At 52.5% G+C, this 19401-nt stretch overlaps 1 protein-coding gene and 1 long non-coding RNA gene across 3 annotated transcripts in view; one reads left to right on the top strand and one right to left on the bottom strand.

Annotated features, from left to right (window-relative positions):
* Positions 1–9313: 9313 nt before the first annotated feature.
* On the bottom strand, positions 9314–13124 carry LOC119860542. The gene is made up of 3 exons (XR_005294562.2): positions 12674–13124; positions 11862–12544; positions 9314–11626 (listed from the first exon to the last, which is right to left on the bottom strand). It is a non-coding gene; the product is annotated as an uncharacterized LOC119860542 (long non-coding RNA).
* The window catches only part of SLC6A7 (solute carrier family 6 member 7), a 32142-nt gene continuing 25140 nt past the window's right edge, over positions 12400–19401 (top strand). Inside the window, exon 1 of one of the 2 annotated variants that reach the window (XM_038414342.2) lies at positions 12400–12529. In XM_038414342.2, coding sequence (XP_038270270.1) covers positions 12497–12529 — 33 coding nt within the window. In that variant the 5' untranslated portion in view covers positions 12400–12496. The remainder of the gene's footprint in view (positions 12530–19401) is intronic. The other variant, XM_038414344.2, reaches the window with a different exon arrangement.

Here is a 19401-nt window from a genome sequence, read left to right as displayed (position 1 = left end):
CTGCTGCTCCCTCACTGGCACACACCAGTCAGCGGCTGGAATGGATCTTTCCATCACTGCCCGTTGGCACCTCTGCCATCATCCTACCATTGGCGTGGAGATAGCAGGCTAATCACGCTATGTGTGTGTGACAGGCAGGTGTGCAAGTCTGTATCTGCGAGCGCTGGTGTGAGGGGGAGGAAGGGCACTGGGCTGGAAGGGGAGTGGGCCCTGACCAGGTGGGCAAAGGGAACGGTGATGCAGCCATGGGGGAGGAGCAGTGGTACTGCAGGGAGAGCTACAGGAAGGAGAGGTGACATCTTGGAGAGCTAGGGGTGGAGGGACGGGTCTGGGATGGGATGGCCCTGGGGGTGGGAGAGAAGACGCGTTTGCAGGTTGTTCCTGCACTGTGATGTTGGGATGAAATTCCACCTGATATTCGTATCAGGCACCTGACTGTTTGCATAGCAGGGTAAAAGTCCATGAAGCTGCTGTGCCCTCGGGTTCCCGCTGGCCATGTGTGTGCAGGGAGCAGGCACCTTCGGGAAGTGGCAATAAATGTGCCCCCAACCTCAGAACACACCTTGCCCAGGGTGATGAAATGCATCTGTCCAGGTCCCTGGGAGGCCTCCCCCAGAGCATCCTGCTGGGGCTCAGGGGCCACCCTGCTTTAGGTTTCTGAAGCATTGGGATATTGCTGTTTGCCCTGAACTGGTCAATGACTATAGCTGGAGGAGAAGGTGGGAGCAATTTGATCGTTAGTCACCGAGCCAGCTCCCCAACAGACACATACACACAAACTCTCCCTCCGGGACAGCACTGGTGGACAGGACAGAGACTGGGCTGCTGGCACTTACAGGGTGGCTCTGAGGAAGGCCAAGGAGCATGGCCACACTATGTGTGTGTTGCAGGTGTGTGTATATATCTCAGCACCTTACACGTCAGGATTTTTGATGCTCCTAGAGACATTCAGCACCATTTCCTTGATCTCATGCTACCCTGGTAAATCATTGCATGGAGACACGATCTTTACAAAGTAAAACCATAAAATATAATTAGCCCAACACGCAGCCACCCTGCCAACAGTCTCCAAACAGGTACATTACCAAACAGTGACTACCTGGTGCCCTGAGACATCTGTCTCCCTTCTTACATCTTGCAAAGCAGAGACTGAATTGGGACACCCGTGTCCCGAGATCAGGGGCTCTCTGCTAGCTTGCAGGATGGCTGGGGCATGGTAGCGGAGCAGCTAGACCAGTTGGCTCAGGACGGTGCAGTTTATAAGCTTTCTGGGACAGAGAAGTTGAAAGGCCAAATTCTCTGCTGGTACAAATGACCCCAGCGTCTGTCACATCAATGGAATTTTGCCTGTTCACACCAGCAGAGAACTGATATTTGCTCTTCAGACCCGGCTGTAAAGCACCAATCACGTAAATAACAATAGCCCCCATTTGCCCAGGGTCTGAGTCAGCTGGGATCAGTACAATGGGCCCAGAGCAGAGGCTGGTATGTTTCCCTACTCCCCTCCCAATCCACAGCCCCATTACTGACACGAAGGGCCAGCTCCTCAGTTATGATGATTTATATCCCAAAGTCAATTCCTCCAAAGCAAGGCTTAATTTGTAATGAAAGAGGTGCCGGGACTCAAGCAATCTTTTTACTCTCATAACTGACACAGCAAGCCCACAGGTGCCAGGGCTATGAACCGCCAAGCCTAGAAGTGCCAGGGCTGAGCCCTGGCACAAATTAAGTACTGCCCCAAAGGAAGAAAGTGGAGGAAGAAGAGGAGCATTCGCCTTCACTCACTCACTCACTCACTCCTTCACTCAGCTAGTCACCGGAGAGACGGACGTGTTTTCTTGGCCATAAATGGCCTGGTCTGTCACAAGTCCCTGTGCACCCAGGCCAGTTCAGTTCCCACATAAAGCTACGGTGAGTCTGGCCAAAGGCAAAGCTTGTCAGGAACATTTGTGGCAAAACTGTGAAATGTTTCTCCATGGTTGCTGGGATTGCCGCCCCAGCGGGGCAAATGTTTTCAGCAGCTCAGCCCAGCCTTGCCCTCAAAGCTATGGCCATTGGCAAAAGAGGAAGCAGCTCTCTTCATGCACTGTCACAGCAGCCAAAATTGGCAACCGTGCTGACACTTACACTCACGAGCAGTGAACATTTGGGCACTGAGGCATGCAGCGTATGCAGCTTTGAAACTGATGCCTTAGGTTTTAAGTGACTGGGTGACCTTGGGCAAGTATCCCTGCTTTGTGCCTCAGTTTCTCCATCTGTAAAATGGGGGTACTGTTGCTTCCCTCCTTTGTACGGCACTTTGAGGTCTATGGATGAACAGAGCTTGCTATTATTATTACTATTATTAGGTGTGCTGCACCTTCCAGAGCCCAAGATCTCTCCTTGTGTGCAGTGTTTAGCAGCCATTTTGTTCTCAGAGTAGCTGCAGCCCTTTATAGAGACCCCTACACCATGCTCTCTCTCAGAGATTCTACTTTGGTTCCTTCTTTATTCTTTACTCTCATTTCTGAATGAAAGTATTTGTTTTTCTCTTTGCAGGAAGACACATCAGGGCAATACTTTTACAGAAGAGGGCCCTCAATGCTCAAATGGAGCTCAGGTCTGTTGACCTTCAGAACAAGGACAAAGTTCATTTGGCTACTCAGGCTTTTGCCCATGTGGGTGGTTCTGCCAGGGCACACTTCTGCTGATGGTGGAGTCAAATCTCTTTACATTTAGGGCTTGTCTACATGGGTAAATTGACCAGAAACTATACCGGTGTGATTATATTGCTTTCAAAATGACATAAACTAAACCGGAATAAAGATCCTCTTATTCCAGAATAAGACTGTTCCCATGTGGAGCTATACCAGTATCACTGTAGTGTACAATTATATTGGTATAGTTCTGCTGGTAAAATTCCTCCCTGTAAACAAGCCTGTAGTTTGATGTCAGTTCAGCTAAATGTTGTGTTGTTTTTAATCAGTTAGGTATATGCCCTGGTGACATTGTGCTGAGGTAATTTTAACAACCAGACACTCACCTCTTCTCTTTAATGCTGTTGTGTGTTTTAGATGGATCCCTGGGGAAAAAGTCAAAAGGTTGATTGAGATCAGAAAGAGGCGAAATGCAAACAAAGCATCAGTGCATGGAACAGAAAGGGTGGAACTGTGACAATGCCCGATATGCAACATCCGACTCCTTCTGGAGCCCCAGGTGGGCACAGCGACAAACTGCCATCCAGCCAGGGTGCAGGGAGTTACTGCATCAATTTTAACCAAGGGCCTTGGCTCCAGTTCCTGGGTAAAATGTGTTTGCAGTCCTCATCCCTGTCACCTACGGACTCGTTCCATTGCAAGATGCCCGTCTAACGTAGCCTCTGCTCAATTGAGCCTGTGAGTGGGACTAGCGGGGGGGTGCTGCAGGACAGACAGGCAGGGACAGAGCTGCAGGGGAAGCTGCACAGTGGCTGGTTACACCAGCCAGCTCAATTGGACCCTCACTTTCACCAGCAATATGTGCCAAACCGATACTGTACAGGCTTGTCCTGTCAGTGCTCAGCTGTGACTTTAGGCCAAAGGCCAGCCCTGGAGTGGTGCCGTGGCACACTGCCCCGATGGAAGGACAATGATGCCAGGCACTCTGGGTTGACATAGTACAGTACCTGGCACAATGGGTACACACAGTCTCAGGTGGACCCTTGAGGTTCTACAGCAGGGGTGGGCAAACTTTTTGGCCTGAGGGCCACATCTGGGTATGGAAATTGTATGGCAGGCCATGAATGCTCACAGAATTGGGGGATGGGGTGCAGGGGGGGAGCAAGTGCTCCAGCTGGGGCTGGGGATAAGGGGTTGGCGGTGTAGGAGGATGCTCTGGCTGGGACCGAGGGGTTCAGAGGGAGGGAGGGAGGGGGCAAGGGGTTGGGGTGCACAAGAGGGTCAGGGCAGGGTGCAGGATCCAGGTGGCGCTTACCTCAAGCAGCTCCCAGGAGCAGCGGCATGTCCCCCTCCTGCTTCTACGTGGAGGAGCAGCCAGGCAGCCCTGTACACTACCTTGTCCACAGGTGCCGCCCCTGCAGCTCCCATGGGCCGCGGTTCCCAGCCAATGGGAGCTGCGGGGGCAGCATGTGGAGCTCCTTGGCTGCCCCTACACGTAGGAGCCAGAGCGGGGACACGACACTGCTTCTGGGAGCCATGTGGAGCATGGCAAGCCCCAGACCCCACTCCCTGGCTGGAGCTCCAAGGCTGGATTAAAATGGCTGGAGGGCCAGATGCGGCCCCCGGGCCGTAGTTTGCCTACCCCTTGTCTATAGCATAATAATAAGTAATGGCGGGGGTCGCGGGGCAGGGCAGCATGGCTGGGGCACTGCACGATTGCAGGGTGCGGCACCATCCCTTCCCAGCAGTCAGCCGCAGAAGGGAGGAGTTGAGATATGACCATGCCCCTGCCGACCCTCTTAGGAGAGGCTTGGGGCGGTGCGGGTGCTGCTAATTTTGCACCTCCCTGTATAGACTGCAAATGTGCTCAGCCTGTGTGTGCGCCGGGGGGCGGGAGGCTCTCTTCCTCCTTGCACCCTCTTCCACCCATAGCACCCTCTCCTGGTCCTTCGGCACCATTCCGTCCTTGGAAAGCTGCCATGCGATGCCAAGCGATTTCCCCGGGCATTTCCATAGAAAGTGTCTGCCTCCTCGTTAGTCAAAGTGCCTGTAAGGCCCTGTTTCCCTGGCGGCCTTAGGGAGATGTGCAGAGAGGGTTATTGTGGGAGGAGTGCAGGGGGCTGGCTAGGCACCGGCAGACTCTGCCGATCACAGCACTACCTGGACAGAACAGAACAGCAGCAGCACCGGGGCAGGGACTGTGCCAGTCTTTCCATCAGAAACGCATCTTCTCACGGGTTTATAAATTGGCCATAAATTCCACTCTGGGGCTGAGAATTGACACGCAACTGGTGCGTCTGGGGAGTTAGGAGGGTGGGAAAGCAGCAGAAGGCAGCGCTTCGGTGGCATCTGCACAGGGAATCGCAATGGTTTTAACACAGAACTGCAGCTGCTCCTAGGCCCCTCTGCCTCTGGCTTGGTCCCAGATCCACTTTGGCTTCTTGTGGAACCTATCCCATCACCAAATCCCAGCTTCCCCATCTGCAGATCCAGCCCCCACTCCCTCCCGTCTCTGCTACAGCGTTGGTCCAGGTTCAGCAGCCCTGAAGGAAGCCCATTAAACTCAGTGGAGGCCCTGCCACCTGCACCAGGTCTAGGTTTTTAGCCTATTACCTGATACTAATCTTAGCAGCATTCAAATTGCAATCCCTGATCTGCTCAGATTCTCCTCTTGAATGGGCCCAAACCGGCTGGAGTGACAGATTCCCTCCCACTGCCAGAGCTGGGCCGGTTCTGCAGAACACCTTACATGGGTCTGCACCAAAGTGAATTTGCATCTGTCTGACTCACACCCATTTTGGACCCAATTCTCTGCTAGAGCAAATGGCCCCAACTCCATTGACATCACTAGTTTCAACCACTGCCCATGGCAGGTGCTTTTTTCCCCTGTCCATGAACATTCATGCAATTGGCTTTCACTGGCACAAATGTTCCGGGCAAGCTCAAAGTTGCACATGCAAACGATGGGAGAAACTTGGTTCTGCTGAGGCAGAGTATAAGCCAGAAGTGAGACCTCTGAAATTGGGTTCTTGGGGCTAAAAGACAAAAGGTCTGGCAAAAATCCAACAGCTGGGAGGTGAAGCTAGAGAAATTTGGCCTGGAAATAAGGTGCAAAATTGAAAGACTGAGGGTATCACTGGAACAACGTACCACCGGCTGGGGTGGAGTCTCCAGCACTGGAAATTTTCGATCAAGGTTGGATGTATTTTCTAAAAGGTCTGCTGGGGTTCAAACAGGAATTAATTCAGGAATGTTCTGTGCATGAGGTCAGACTAGATGATCAGGGCGATCCCTTCTGGCTGTATAATCTATGCATCTACAGGGCTGCACACTCAGCCAATCAGGGAACAGAAATAATACCATGTGACTTCTTTGCCCTCTCACAGCCTACCAATGTAGCTCAAAAGTGAATATCTGCAAAGAGCTGTTGTTCATGAGCGATCCATGGAGTTAACAAAATTGGTGTATGTGGGGGCGGCGGGGGCAGTCACGGAGTATTTTGAAATAGGGAATACAGCGGATAAAAACGGGATCTGGCATTCTGTTTGTTCTAATAGCAGGATAAGAGGAGAAATTCACAGGATACATTTTTCACTCAGCTCCACCCACTCCCACGGGGAAATTCAGATCATAAAACGTAGACTCCAAGTGGTAAATTGTGCAAACTTTGAGGCACTGCATCATCCTTTTGCTCTTGTAGCTAATTCTCTTTTTGTGTAGGTGCCTTTTCCTTTTAGGGGTAGATTTTCAGAACTGCTTAAAGGGATTTAGGAGCATAAATCCCACTGGAAATCCATGGGATTTTCTCCTAAATCTCTGGGCACTTTGAAAATCTCGCTCTCTATCGTTTAATCTGATACCTTCCCCAGCGTACACAAATTCTACACTCCTGATTCATCCTCAGACCTAAGCAGGTCGGAGGGTTCAGGAGAACTCGCACACTCACAAGGCAGAGCTGGATAGAGTGATCCAAATAACGCCCCCGCTCCCCATGTCACCAGGGGCCTACCCAGCTATTATATACGCTGTACAGCACAAAACAAGTCCACCCAGTGAAAAGTTTTATCCAAATGTCAGACAGCAGAGAGAGGCAGAGGTGCTGGAACAATTTTGGTAGTGGGGGAGCTGAGAGCCATTGAACCAAACTGTAAGACCTGTGTATGATGGAAACCACTTCAAGTCAGGGGGTGCTGCAGCACGCCCCCGCACCCTTAGTTCCAGCACCTATGGAGAGAGGGCGATGTGACCTGGGTACAATTCACTGGCTTCATGCACGTCCGTGAGAGAGCAGGAATTCCAATCTAGGCACCCCGTACTGCGCATCAGAGGGCTGGCTGCCAAGCTGTAGACAGCAAGGGGGTTGCACTGAACAAATATTTTGTCACATACACTTATTGCTACAGACATGGGTGATCTATAGGAGCCTCGTTAGCACCGGTGATGATGCAGCCTCCAGCAGTCAAGAAAGGGAGCACCTCAGTTCAAGGTGATGTATGCAGCTTGCCCGACCCACTTGGCCTCTTTGCTCTCATCAGTTCAGAAATAGCACATCGGCTATGGCACTGCAGCCAGGTGGCATCAAGCTGTCCTTGTTCACTGGAGGTAGCTTCCATGTCTTTAACATGCTCACTAGGCCAGCATCCCATTAGACAGTCCCTGAAGCCACAGACTCCCTGCTCTCTTGGGCTGCGAGTGCCAAGGAGGTGTGAGAGCTCCTGGAAGTGCAGACACCTTGCTTCTGCCTGCGTGAGGCCCTTCCCAAAACCGGATCCCAGCTCTGGGGGCACCACCAGCCCCCCGGACTATTTCCTTCTCTAGGAGCTGCTCCATCTTTCCCTAAGGAGTGCCTGTAGCTGCTTCCCCTCCACAGGATCCCATCTGTGGCCCAGATTAGAGCAGGGGACTGGGCGTCAGGACTCTAAGATCCCACTCCAGATTTGGCCACTGACTTGCTGTCATTTCACTGCTCCATGCCTCAATTTTCCCACTCGTAAAACGGGGATAATTACAGAAATGTAGGGCTAGATGGAACCTCAAGAGGCCATCTAATCCATCCCACCCCATGCTGAGGCTCAATTAAGTATATCTAGAGTCCTAGACCAACCCATGGTGGTGATCTCCCTGCCTGGGGTGTTGTGTGGCTTAGCTAATGGGTGTTCATAACTCACACTGAGATCTGTGGATGCTGTGCGCAAAGTGTTATAGCCATAATGATCCTGACTGGAACCTTTGGGCAATACTGCAAGACCAATGCTCCTGCCATCTGAGGACAGATGCTGCTGCAGCCGGCTATGGGCAAAGTTGCTCTCACGCACAGACATGGAGTGTCAGATTGCAGGAGGCAGATATCATGGCTTCAGCGGCTCTTGGGGATGTTCCCATTGGATTAGCAGCCACCGCAGCATGGCTGCCAGGCCCTGTATTGGACAGATCATGTTTGACAAGGTACTTGGGGAGGGACCTATCCTGGAATCTTTACCCATGTCTGTGAAGCCACCGTGCTCTGATGGTCCTGCCCCGTCATGCCTAGAGCTCTGACAGAGGAGCTCAGTGATGTTCAGAGGGGTCCTCAAGTTAATTCCCACAAGGGCTGGCACATTGTAGGGATTTCTCAGCCATTCGCTCTATGACGTCCTGGCCTGTAACATGCCCCCTATCGTGTAGAGGGCACATGTAGAACCCAGCTCCGGGGGCAGGGGAGGGAGAGCAGAAAACAAAGGCCAGATTTTATTAGCCTCAGGGACGTGGCACTTACCTGCCTCTAACAGGGTAAACCAGGACAGCTATCCTGGAGAGGGGGAGATAGTGCACTGGAGATGGTTCTGGTGGCCATCAGGGAGGCTGAGACAGAGAAGGGGACCCACTTCTTCCTATCCTCAGTCAAGCAACTGTCCTCCTCAGCCCCCTGTGGATTTGGCTCAACATGATGGGAGGAAAACAGGGACATCCTTGGGTTTCAGGGACACCTGCTCCCACTAAGTAGCCAGCAGGGATTTCCAAGTACCTGGGAATGTGAATTGTGCTTTGCCTGTGGCCAATGACAGCCCAAGCAGCCTCCCCCTGATGTCTGCTCCCCACAACTCAGAGAAGCCTGGCTGAAGAGACATGTGGATTAGAAGAGAGCAACGGGACCAGCGTGAAAGGGAAATGCCACTCAGGAGCCCAGCCCGAAGGCCCTTTCACTGGGGATCCAGGGTTACTGGGCAGCAGTGGGTGTGGGTGGGATAAGCCACCCTGAGGTAAGATACCAGCATGGTTATAATTCACTGGGACACTCCACAAAAGTGGGGTCTTACCAGTAGCTCACGCTCACTGCTGTCGGGTATTATTCTCCAGTCTCAACAAGTCCTTCCAGATGCACCCCTGCCCCCCCCACCTGCCCTGCAAATGTGCAGCCGGTCTTATAAATGCCCCAGAGACGTCTGGGCTGAAGAAGTCTCTGCCCATTCCTCCTGCTGAGCTTCTAACAACCAGCAGAGCCAGCCCTGGTGCAAGGGAGAGCCGCCCAGTTCCTTACTGTGCCTCTCGCCCTCGAAACAGAGACATAAGAGCTGGGCAAGCCCTGCTGAGGGGAGCTGGTCCCCTCCCGATGCAGAGCTGGCCCTTGCATTGTCCAGCGCTTCGCCCGCTTGGGAGCAAAATGCCCCAAGCAAGGGGCCGATGTCCTAAAATATCCCAGTGTCCCAGCGCTTCGTATGGCTCAGCCTGGTACAGCTCACTGCCAGCAGGTCCCCGCTGAGCACCCGCCTACATTGCTGCTCGCGACATGTCACCCGAACTATACCCCTGCATGCCACCCTAAATAACCCCTCTCCCTCCCTGGGGTTTGCTCCTGCCCCCAGACAGCCCTAAACACCAGGGAGCGGCTCCCCCTCCCCTCCCGCCAGTTAATTATTTCCATTGCTCCCATGCTGCAAGAATTCTCCGAACTGGGCCTGTTGCAGAGCTCCGCCAGCAGGGGGAGCAGGGACACCAGGTTTGGGCCTTGTGCAGAGACCCCTGTAGGGAATGGCAGCTGCCAAAGCCCATCACCCCAACTCCCCTGGGCAGAGCAGGGCTGGAAACCAGCTCCCACCCAGAGGAGGGCTAAGGGGAGGAGGAGAAGGGAAGGGAGGAAAGACAGACAGCAGGGGAGAGAATGACAGCAGCAGAGCCACGATGGAGGGAGGGGAAAGGGAGAGAGAAGGAGCCCAGATCAGATCTGATCAGTCGGATTTTACAGGAGGGGAAGGGAGGGGTGGTCAGGATCATGGTGTCCAGACCAGCGGAGGTATGCAGCAATATATCCCCCCCCCCAACCCCGCTCCTCAGAGAGCCCATGGCCCAGCGGAATCTCTCACCGGAGGATGGGGACCGCAGGGAAAGAGCCATATTCTCCGTAGCCCTTCCATGTTAGGGGGAGTCTGGTTGGCCTGTGGGTATGAGGGTCCCCTGGCTCCCCTCGGGTGGGGGCCTGTGTCTGGAACTCATTTCAAGCCATTTCTAACCTGCTGTGACTGGTCAGTGTGGACGGGGCCAAAGCGCGATAGAACCGGGAGGCAGAGCCGAGCGTTAGCCCAGTTCTGTGCAGACGGGGGCCTAAGGCTGAGGTTACTGGGAGCCTTCTCTAAACACACAGACTCCAGGCAGCTTTGTCGGGCACCTCGGTCACGGCTGCTTGTCTGCTGGAGATCAAGTAAAGAGCCCAACTGCTCTCCCCCACCGTTCAGAGCTTCTGGGATGGATTCTCTGGGAGCTGCCTCTGGTTGGGTCATTCTCATGCCCCAGCCTGGGAATGGGGGGGATGTTGCCTGTGGCTCGGGGGGGGGGGGAGATCTTTCCCCGACATCCCAGCACTGTCCCTCTGTGTCTCACCGCAGCCTCGGTTTGTGCTGGGGTCTCAGGCTGGAACGCAGAGTTGGGGATGTTAAAGATTTTCTTGCTCTGGAAGCAGGAGGTAAGGAATGGGCTCCCGGTGCCTATGTGCATGCAGTCTTAGATTCCGTGCAACTGGGAAATTGCCACCGCAGTATTGCCACCGCACCACCAGTGCCCAGAGTCCTGCCTCAGGAAGTCACAGCATCAGCCCATTAGCTTAGCAGGTGTTCAGCTGTGATCCAGGGACAGCTGATGATTTATGCAACCCTTGCAGGTGGTTCCTGGAGAGCTGACTAATTGCGTGAGAGGAAGGATGGGCTTGTGGTTAAGGCACTGGGCTGGAACTCAGGAGATCTGAGGTCTCTTCATAGCACTGCATCAGACCTCTGGGACCTTGGGCAAATTAATTAACCACTTTGTGCCTCAGTTTCCCCAGAATAAGGGTGTCATAATACTTTCTCACCTGGCATGCATGCTCTGAGGATTAGTTCATTAGCATATGTGAGATGTTCAGATTCCAGTGATGAGCACCAGAGAAAAGCCAATAAGTAAATGAGGCATGTTCTCCTCCTTATTTCCAGCTGCTGATGGTCCCTCAGGTTCCTTTTGCGGGTTGGCAGTTGGTGTAGTTATCCCAGGGACATGGCAGGAGGGGAGATGTCTGGGAGCCCATCTCTCTAGGAAGAGGTGCTCTGTGCTCTGAGAATGTTTGAGAGCCCCTGTCCTAGCACTGTTCCCTGGAGCGCCGGCTGCTGCAGGTGATAGCTCCCGTGGCAATGTCTCTTTGGGGGAAGGGAAATAAATATGGGCAGGAATGAACTGGGAGGTGCAGCGTGACACATCTGGTTTTCTGTCCTGCACCTGCATGCTGGCCGGCAGCTCTACGAACAGAAAGAGAGGGACTTCCCTCACATGTTCCCCTCTCTGGCCGGGGAATCAGCTTTTGCTCCCAGACAGACACATTAACCCTGTTGTATGTTGCTGGGCTGTCGCACTGTCCAGGGAGGCTGCTGGGGCACTCGCCAGTGTCTGCCATTTACAGCTGTGCTTCGGGGGTTCCCTGTCTCAGAGCCCATCTCTTATGGGATGTTTGGAGAACCCCGGGGTGCCTTCTGCATGGGCTATCACAGGGCCTGCATAAAGAAGGGCCCAGTCAGCGCTGATTGGATGAACCCCATGAGTCTAGTCTCTCTGGATATCTAGGCCGACCCTTAGTGGCTTGATCCCATTGTATCTGCTGATACGCTCAACCCTTACCTGCAGCACACCCTGTTATTAAAGTCCTGCCCCCCCCACGGCACTTCAGCCCCGTCTTACTGTGCCCCGCTATTCCAGTGCCCCCCACAGCTCATCCACCTCAAACCTCACCTGTGACATGGCCTGCTGCTCCAATCCGGGCCACTCCCTGGCATTGGTGGCCAGCATTGGCAGATTGCCAGCCGGATCCATGACCGGGATGGACCACAATGAGATCCAGCACATTCATTCCACATGTGATGCAGCTCTGCTCTCCTCCTTATTCCCACCCAATGAGCATTCCCTCACTGGGTTACTGAGGATCTCCAGTCCCTGAGCCACCAGGGTTGTCCTCATTGGAACTCATTGTTTTCCCGAAGCAGGACTCAGCCCACAGACCCCGCAGATGGCAGAAACCCTTTTGATGGATAGTCCATCTGCAGCCTGCTGGGATCCCTCCTCTTCCCACTTGCTGCTCCCCACCCAGCGATTTCCAACTCAGAGCAAACCTGTGTGCCAGCCCTGCTGGTTGCACCCTGCCTGCCCGGCATCCCTCTCTCATTCTAGACAGGGTTAACATCTCCTCTGTCTGTGCCAGGAACACCCAGCCGAGAAGGAGAGAGCCGGAGAGCGAGAAGTGGGATTCTTCCTTTTCTTTTTCGGATTCTCCTCGTCTCCCTCCCCATTGCCGTAGAGACGGTCTCCGGGGCGAGCGAAGGTGTCAGAGCGCGGAGAGGCAGGGGAAGCATTGCAGCAGGACTTCAGAGATGAAGAAGATCCAGGAGCACCATCTCCGGGAGGTAGGAAGCAGCAATCTGTAACCACACAGAATGAGATGCCAGGGAAGGAGAGGAGGGGGAAAGCTGCAGGGCTGACCAGCATGGGGATGCCTTTTTAATGCAAACCAGGCAGGTCGAGGGGACTAACGTTCAGCCTCACAGTACCTCCATCTCCTCTCCCCCTGGGGTACGGGGGTTGTTTCGGGTTCTTATTAACCGCCATTCGTTGCAACTGGGAAGAGCAGAGTTTTCTGATCCTGGGAGCCAAAGCTGGCTCAGAAGCAGATTAAGCCGGTGGGTGGCTGTCATTTCGTAATGAGCTCTTCTCGCTCTCTTTAATTAGCAAGTTCAGTAAACAGCGACGCCCGGCGCTGCGCAGCTAATTGGCTGGCCCCGCGTTCGCCCGCCAGCCTCGCCGTGGAGATGCTTTTCCTAGCGAGCAGGTGTTTCCGTCGGGATGATTCATGTTGTGTCTGGGCGGGTGGTGAGGGGTGCTCAGGTGGAACATGCTGTTCCTCGAGTTGTTGGGTGGTTTGCACACCTGGCATCACACCCGAGGTGGGACAGGTGCAGCGGATGTGGGGCGGGCACAGGTGCTCTGGGGAGGGAGCAGGGCCCAAGCAATCTTTTGTTGGGATCAGCAGGCTGGCCAGCGGACAGGAAGCAGTTTGATCCTCCCCAGACCCCCCTCTTTTCTCTCTCTGGCTCCTTTGGCTCCTCCCCCTTCTCTTGGCTCCTCCCCTGGCTTCTACCCTTTGTGGCTTCTCCTCTTGGGCAGAAAAAGTAATGGACCCCTGTAAACCTGCAGCTCTCTGAAGGTTCCCAAGAGCTCCTGCACTCAGGGGGATGGAGAGGTCTGGGGTGAATGACGGGGCCTCTCCCCTGCTTAAAGGACTCCAAACTGCTTGGAGGAGTTTCCATCCTGTCCCTTGGGGACGCTCTGCACCCTGTGGGACAGTGGGGTGGCTAGGGAGGGTGTGTGGGGAGGTTATGTCCCTTGTGAGGAGGCAGGGAATGTATTTAAAAGAAATGCATTGGTGGATCAAGGATGGGAGGGCATCTCTTCCCGTGAGCCTGGCCCTGCCAGCATGAGAATATGTTCCTGCGATCCTCTCAGACTGCTCAAGGAGGGTGGGGTGGATACAGGCACATGGCACTGGTCCTCTCCCTGGCATGTCCCAGCCAACTCCCCTGCACTTGGCCCCAGTGCCTCAGTTTCCAGCAGCTGGACTTTTGGCTAATAAAGAGACTCCCCCGGGCCCAAAATCTAGTTCTTGGGACTCGAGTTCCCCTCCCAGATAGGGGCAGGACCACAAAAGGGCACAAATGTTCCATTTGCCCTGGATGAGTACCTGGCAGCTGAGGTGAAATGTCACCCCGGTAGGAAAGGGAAACATACATTCACTGCCCTTTGGCACATTCCTGTCAGGTTCCTTTTCAGGTTCCTGAAGCCTCACTGCCAGCCGGATGCAGGTTTCTTTGCAATTCCCAGGTTGTGCAGGGAACATCTGGAGACCTTAAGGGAAACCGGTGGGATTCTTTAAACGAATCTCGCTAACGAGACAGGGAGAATGCTGAGGGGCTCTTTACAGAATAGTTTCAAATAAAGCAGGCATTGTCTCCCCCCGTCTCATCTTTAAATCCCCCCTCAGCTCACATAGCCCCTCCTGCCGTTACTGAAGCACCCCCCTTTCTCAGAGACCCTCCAACCCCCCAGAAACCTCCCCTTTCCCCTCTACTTGCCTCTCTTCCCCTGCCTCCTGAGGGGACCAAACAATGGAGCAAATGTGATGGGGCACTCTCCCACCCATCTCTCCCTTTGCTTCCAGACAGGACTGAGCCCTAATGCCTGGCTACACTGGGTCTCATGAAGGGAGTTTTCTTCACATAAGGTGGGAGTTCAGAGGGCCCTGAGGGGGTCTGTCATCCCATAGGCACTGGGCACTCAGCTCCCTCTCCGGCCCCTTTGGAACTCTCAGCCTAGGAACCTACTATTAAACCTCAGGTTTCCGCACCCTGCTTTCGCAGACTCTGTCTCTCCTCCTGACCCTCTTCCTCTTGCTTCTGGGCTCTCTCTCTTCTCCACCACTCTATTTCTCCTCCAGCACGTGTGGTGCTTTTCTGTCTGCACCAAGCCCTTCTCTCTGCCACGGCTCCCTGCTCCCCGCTCCCCAATCTCCCACCAGACCCCCAACGCTCATTTGAAAGAGAAGAGTGCGCTTCATTAAGAAGTGTGGGCTGGGGTTGCTCCTGCTAGAATAGCGCTTGGCGTAGTGCCTGTCTGAGCATATCACAAAACGTGTTACAAGCGTCACGAACGCCTGCTCAACTTCTCCCTTCTTCCATTTGGGTGCTCATGCTGCCCGACTCTTCCTGTTAGACTGAATTCTAGCTTGGTCTTGACCACATATTCTGTAGTTCTTAAAAGCCCAAGCAGCCTGATGGCTGAAACGAAAACGTGGGACATTTCAGGTATCATGAAAGAAGTTCCTAAGACACCGGGACATGTTATGAACAACCAGGACTGCCCTAGTAAAACCAAGACACATGGTCACTCTACTAGTCTAGGCTGCTTTGGCCTTGTTGCTCGCTGCTCTCGTAGAAGGCTTGCTTATTGTTCATATATATAATTATTTTGTCAGTGATTTTGTCTCAAATAATGACAGTTCAATCTACTGAAAATTAAATTCCCCTCTCTGTAAATGAATGAGGTATAAACACTCTCTTTCCATACCTCTCTCTCTTTCTATTTACACATACTACCATTACTGTTCCATCCCATAGGTGCCATTTACAGCCTTGTATGTAGGTTCTCACACTGTGCTCTGTTGACCACCAATGGTCTGCAGTGACCTAGCTAAGAACATAAGAACAGCCGGACTGGGTCAAACCAGTGGCCCATCTTGCCCAGTATCCTGTCTCTGACAGTGGCCAGTGCCAGATGCTTCAGAAGAGGAATGAACAGAACAAGGCAGTTATCAAGTGATCCATCCCTGGTTGTCCATTCCCAGCTTCTGGCAGTGAGGCTTAGGAACACCCAGAGCATGGGGTTGCATTCCTGACCATCTCGGCTAATAGCCCTTCATGGACTGATCCTCCATGAGCTAGTCATACGGTTCAGGCTCCTCTTTATTTCTAGCTGCCAATCCACATTAGAAGACAGACAGACATTCAGGTGTTACTTTCCTGTAGCTACCAAAGGGACATTGCAGGATTGGGAATGGGAGAGATGGTGGGGGTGCACTGTAGTGAATGGGAGGAGAGAGGTTTAGGAGATAATCTCACTATTGAAATGTAGGCCACACCATGAAAAGGTTTGAGAACTCCTGCTCTCATCTGTAACTGAGCCTGGATTCATGGATTCCCAGACAAGAGGAACCACTGTGATCTTCTAGTCTGACCTCCTGCAACAGGTTTCCCTGGAATAATTTGTGTAGTATATATCTGCTAGAGAGCTAAAGTAAAATCACCCCTTACCCATGATTCTTTGCCCATTGTAAGTCTCTGCCTAGTTCACTTTTTCTCTTACACTGCCCAGCACAATGTAGGATGTTTTTCTACGTTTCCCCCCTCCCTGTGATGTTTCAGTGCAGGGTCCAGCTTATGCTGGGCTCTTCCCTCTCATTCACTTTCCCATAAATTACTGCTTTGGATGACAAAGTGAATGCCAGATCCATTAAAAGTTCACATAGGCAAGTTTTTCCTAACCCCTTCCAAAGTCTCTATATGAGCAATCACTGCGACTGATAGAGATCCATTTTAAACTTTGATTCAGGGACACATTTAGTTCCTGAAATACCAGCTCAAGTGGAAACTTATCTCCAGGATTGTTTTTCCCATTATTCATGCTGTTTTGCTACAGAACATTTTGGGCCCTATCCTGCAAAACTCTCATGGAACTCAATGGCAGGAGGATAACAGGATCAGGCCTTTTAACCGTTCCACAATCCCATGTGTTCATTGTCACCTAGAACCTTTGAACACTAGTTATTATCTCTTAAATCAAGTTTCCTCCAAGGAGCCCAGTACAATTGCTGAGAGGTTTTACACAGTATTGGCTTGGGGGGGGTCACATCTCGGATAGTTCAAGAGCTTTTCCCTCTGATTTTGATCCACTTTCCATCCATGAAGTTTAAGGTCTTTTCCCGAAATGGATGAAAGTTCAGGTGTAACAGAAAACAAGACATCTCTCATGCTTGATGGATTTTATACCTGATTTTCCTTAACAGTGCTTCCATAAAGGTCTGAGTTGGGTTTTGCTGGAGATGGGCCCAAAATTCACAACCAGAGCTGGGGATTGGGTTTGCTCTGTGCTGGGGGTTGGGATTTGGGGTGGGTCCCAGGAAGTTCAGAGAGGGCTGGGATGTGAGGTTCGGTCTTGTCCTGACCCCTCTCTTATGCTCAAGTCTTGTTTTAAAGACTCCCCGGGGGCACTGCCAGTCTGTCCATTCTGCTTGTATTTCACAGCCCACGTGTCAGGCTGCTCTGCTCCATTCAGCACCAGAGCGGATGGAGGCTGCACAAGGTGTGAGGAAAGCTAAGTCTGAGGTGTAGCCCTTTGCACAGAGCAGAAAGAAGTCTAGAGCCCCTCTGCGTGCCTTACTCACAGGTGCCAGGGTAAGAGAGAGGCTGAGTCTGGGCAGAGAATGGGCATTTCTGAGGAGAGAGAGTCTTGATTGTCACCGCAGCATGTCCACAAGGTTCTTAGCTACAGGCGTCTTTGTTTGGGCTTGATTCAGTGCCCAAATATCAATGGGAGCCCCACCACTGACTTTAGTGGCTTTGGGGCAAAGCCTCCGGCTTCACTCCTTCTGTGAGGCTGGCGTCATTGGGCGCAGTGCTCTCTGCGATGCAGGATCAGGTCCCGCTGCACTCCCCGGCCCCCTCAGCGCTCCTTACGGCCGTGCACTCACATATGCAACACCGTGTCCCTGTGCTGTGCACGGTTGGGCCCTACAACTCATGAAAGTTCCTGTGTGAAGCGGGTCCAATGTTTGATGAACCCCAGCTTTCCCCAGACAGCGCAGATTTAGTGTCACTATTGAATTTCACTAACGGTGCCGAATACAAGTGTTGCCAAAGACCCTCCAGCCGCTGTCACAAATAGGTACAGTCTACCCCAGATGGAGCTTCACAGGGTTATGAGGATTTGAACCCCTAGGTCCATTTGTCATCCTTGACCTGATGACAGGTTGCTCTGTCCCCTGACGCCAGCTCTGCCGGGTCTCTCCATTCTTAGGCATCGTTTTTCCTTGTTGTTTTCTAATGTGCTTCTTATTTGCAATAATTTGAGGGAATATCTTTCTCCCACTCCCTGGCATTTTGTGTATGACAGTAGAGAGTTCATCTCCACCCCAGGTTGCTTGCAGTCACTGCTCACTGGGGGGGGCTAGCATTGCTTTGCCTTCCCCTGGCTTCCACTTCTGTGGGCAGTCACTGATTCTGGATTGGGCAAGTGTCAAACTTAGCTTGGTGGCAGCTGTCACATGAATGCCTTTGGCGACTGTCTTGCAGAGGTGCTAGCGGATCACCTGCACGCCACTGTGGTTTTGGGTGGGAGTTCCAAGCTCATTCGTGATGGAAAAGGTCAGCCTGAGGTGACCCGGTTGTTTTGCTGCCTTTTCTTGCTTAAAGGCTTCCATTTCTTGTGCTGTTTATTTTTAAGTTATGTTTGATGATTGGTCTATGGATTTAACAGGATCATACATTGCGGCACTCATTCCCTTTCCTTCCCATTTAAGGTTCAGCCCTTTGCACCACATTGAGTCAAAAGCTTGTTAAAAACCTCCACAGCAGACAGATCCCTTGTCCGATTACCAGTCCACACATTTGTGAACATGCTCTCTGGGTGGTAAGGATGGGGCTGGGGGGGGGGTGGGGGGGTGTTGGTTCTCAGTGCGGAATCCAGCTGGACCCTCCTGGCTGACTTCGTTAGTGGTCAAATCTTGCATTAAGGAGGTTACAGAATAATTCGCTGGTGTTATGGCAAACCCAGGTGCCTCTGTGAGTGAAAGTCACCGCTGCTTATGTGTATTGGGGTAATTAGTCTGTGATCATACCTCAGGGAAGCCTCTGAACTGGAGGACTAAGTTAAACTGCTTCAGAAAGGCTTCCTTGATGTGGTCAGTGCTGCGTTCAAGCCACTCATCTGATGTACTCTAAAAGGGCTGCATGATATTCTGAGTTTGAATTTTTGGAGGTTTTCATTTAGCCCTTGTATTGTTATAGGGGCATCCAGCAGGGACTGGTAGGTTTTTAATGGTGTCTTCAATGATCGTTGCATTTTTTTTTTTTTAGTGATACTATTTTGGTCTCAGTCTAGATTCTTCAGGCTTGATTTTTTGTTGAGACTTTGGAAGAGTTCTGTCCAAACTGCTGGACGCTGCTGCTTTGTATTAGGTTGATATTCTTTCCAGGCTTGCCAGAATGTATGTGTGTGTATTTGCATATGGGGTACACAGGCGTGTGGGTGTGTGTGCATGATGTGTGCCCATGTGTAAGTATGTCGATGTGTGCATGCATGGATGTACATGTTAGGCAGGCATGAGGCACATAGGTGTGTAACCATCTGGGCAAACCCACACGTCCCAGGCAGGTTTGTGTTTAATGATCAGGTTGGCTACACATCACACATGCTTTCGCCAGTGGAACAACTCCTCGTCTCCATGGAAACTGAGCAGCAGGAACTTTTCAGCTGCAGCTCAGGGCTGAGCTAGAGAAAAGGGCAGCCGCTAGGGAGGGAGAGAAATGGAAGAGAGGGCCGGGGGACAGGCAGGGGAGGCTTCACCAGCGTTTCACCTGCTGGGACATCTGAGTGCTGGGCGGGTTTGGCAAGGCAGGTCAGCGGCAGGGTCAGCACTGGGCTTTCCAGCCACCTTTTAGTTGCTGGTCTG

Source organism: Dermochelys coriacea, chromosome 8 (assembly GCF_009764565.3).
Source record: "Dermochelys coriacea isolate rDerCor1 chromosome 8, rDerCor1.pri.v4, whole genome shotgun sequence".
NCBI lineage: Eukaryota > Metazoa > Chordata > Testudines > Dermochelyidae > Dermochelys > Dermochelys coriacea.
The sequence above is the reverse complement of the archived record's forward strand: the minus strand, read 5'-3'. Positions and strand labels throughout refer to the sequence as shown.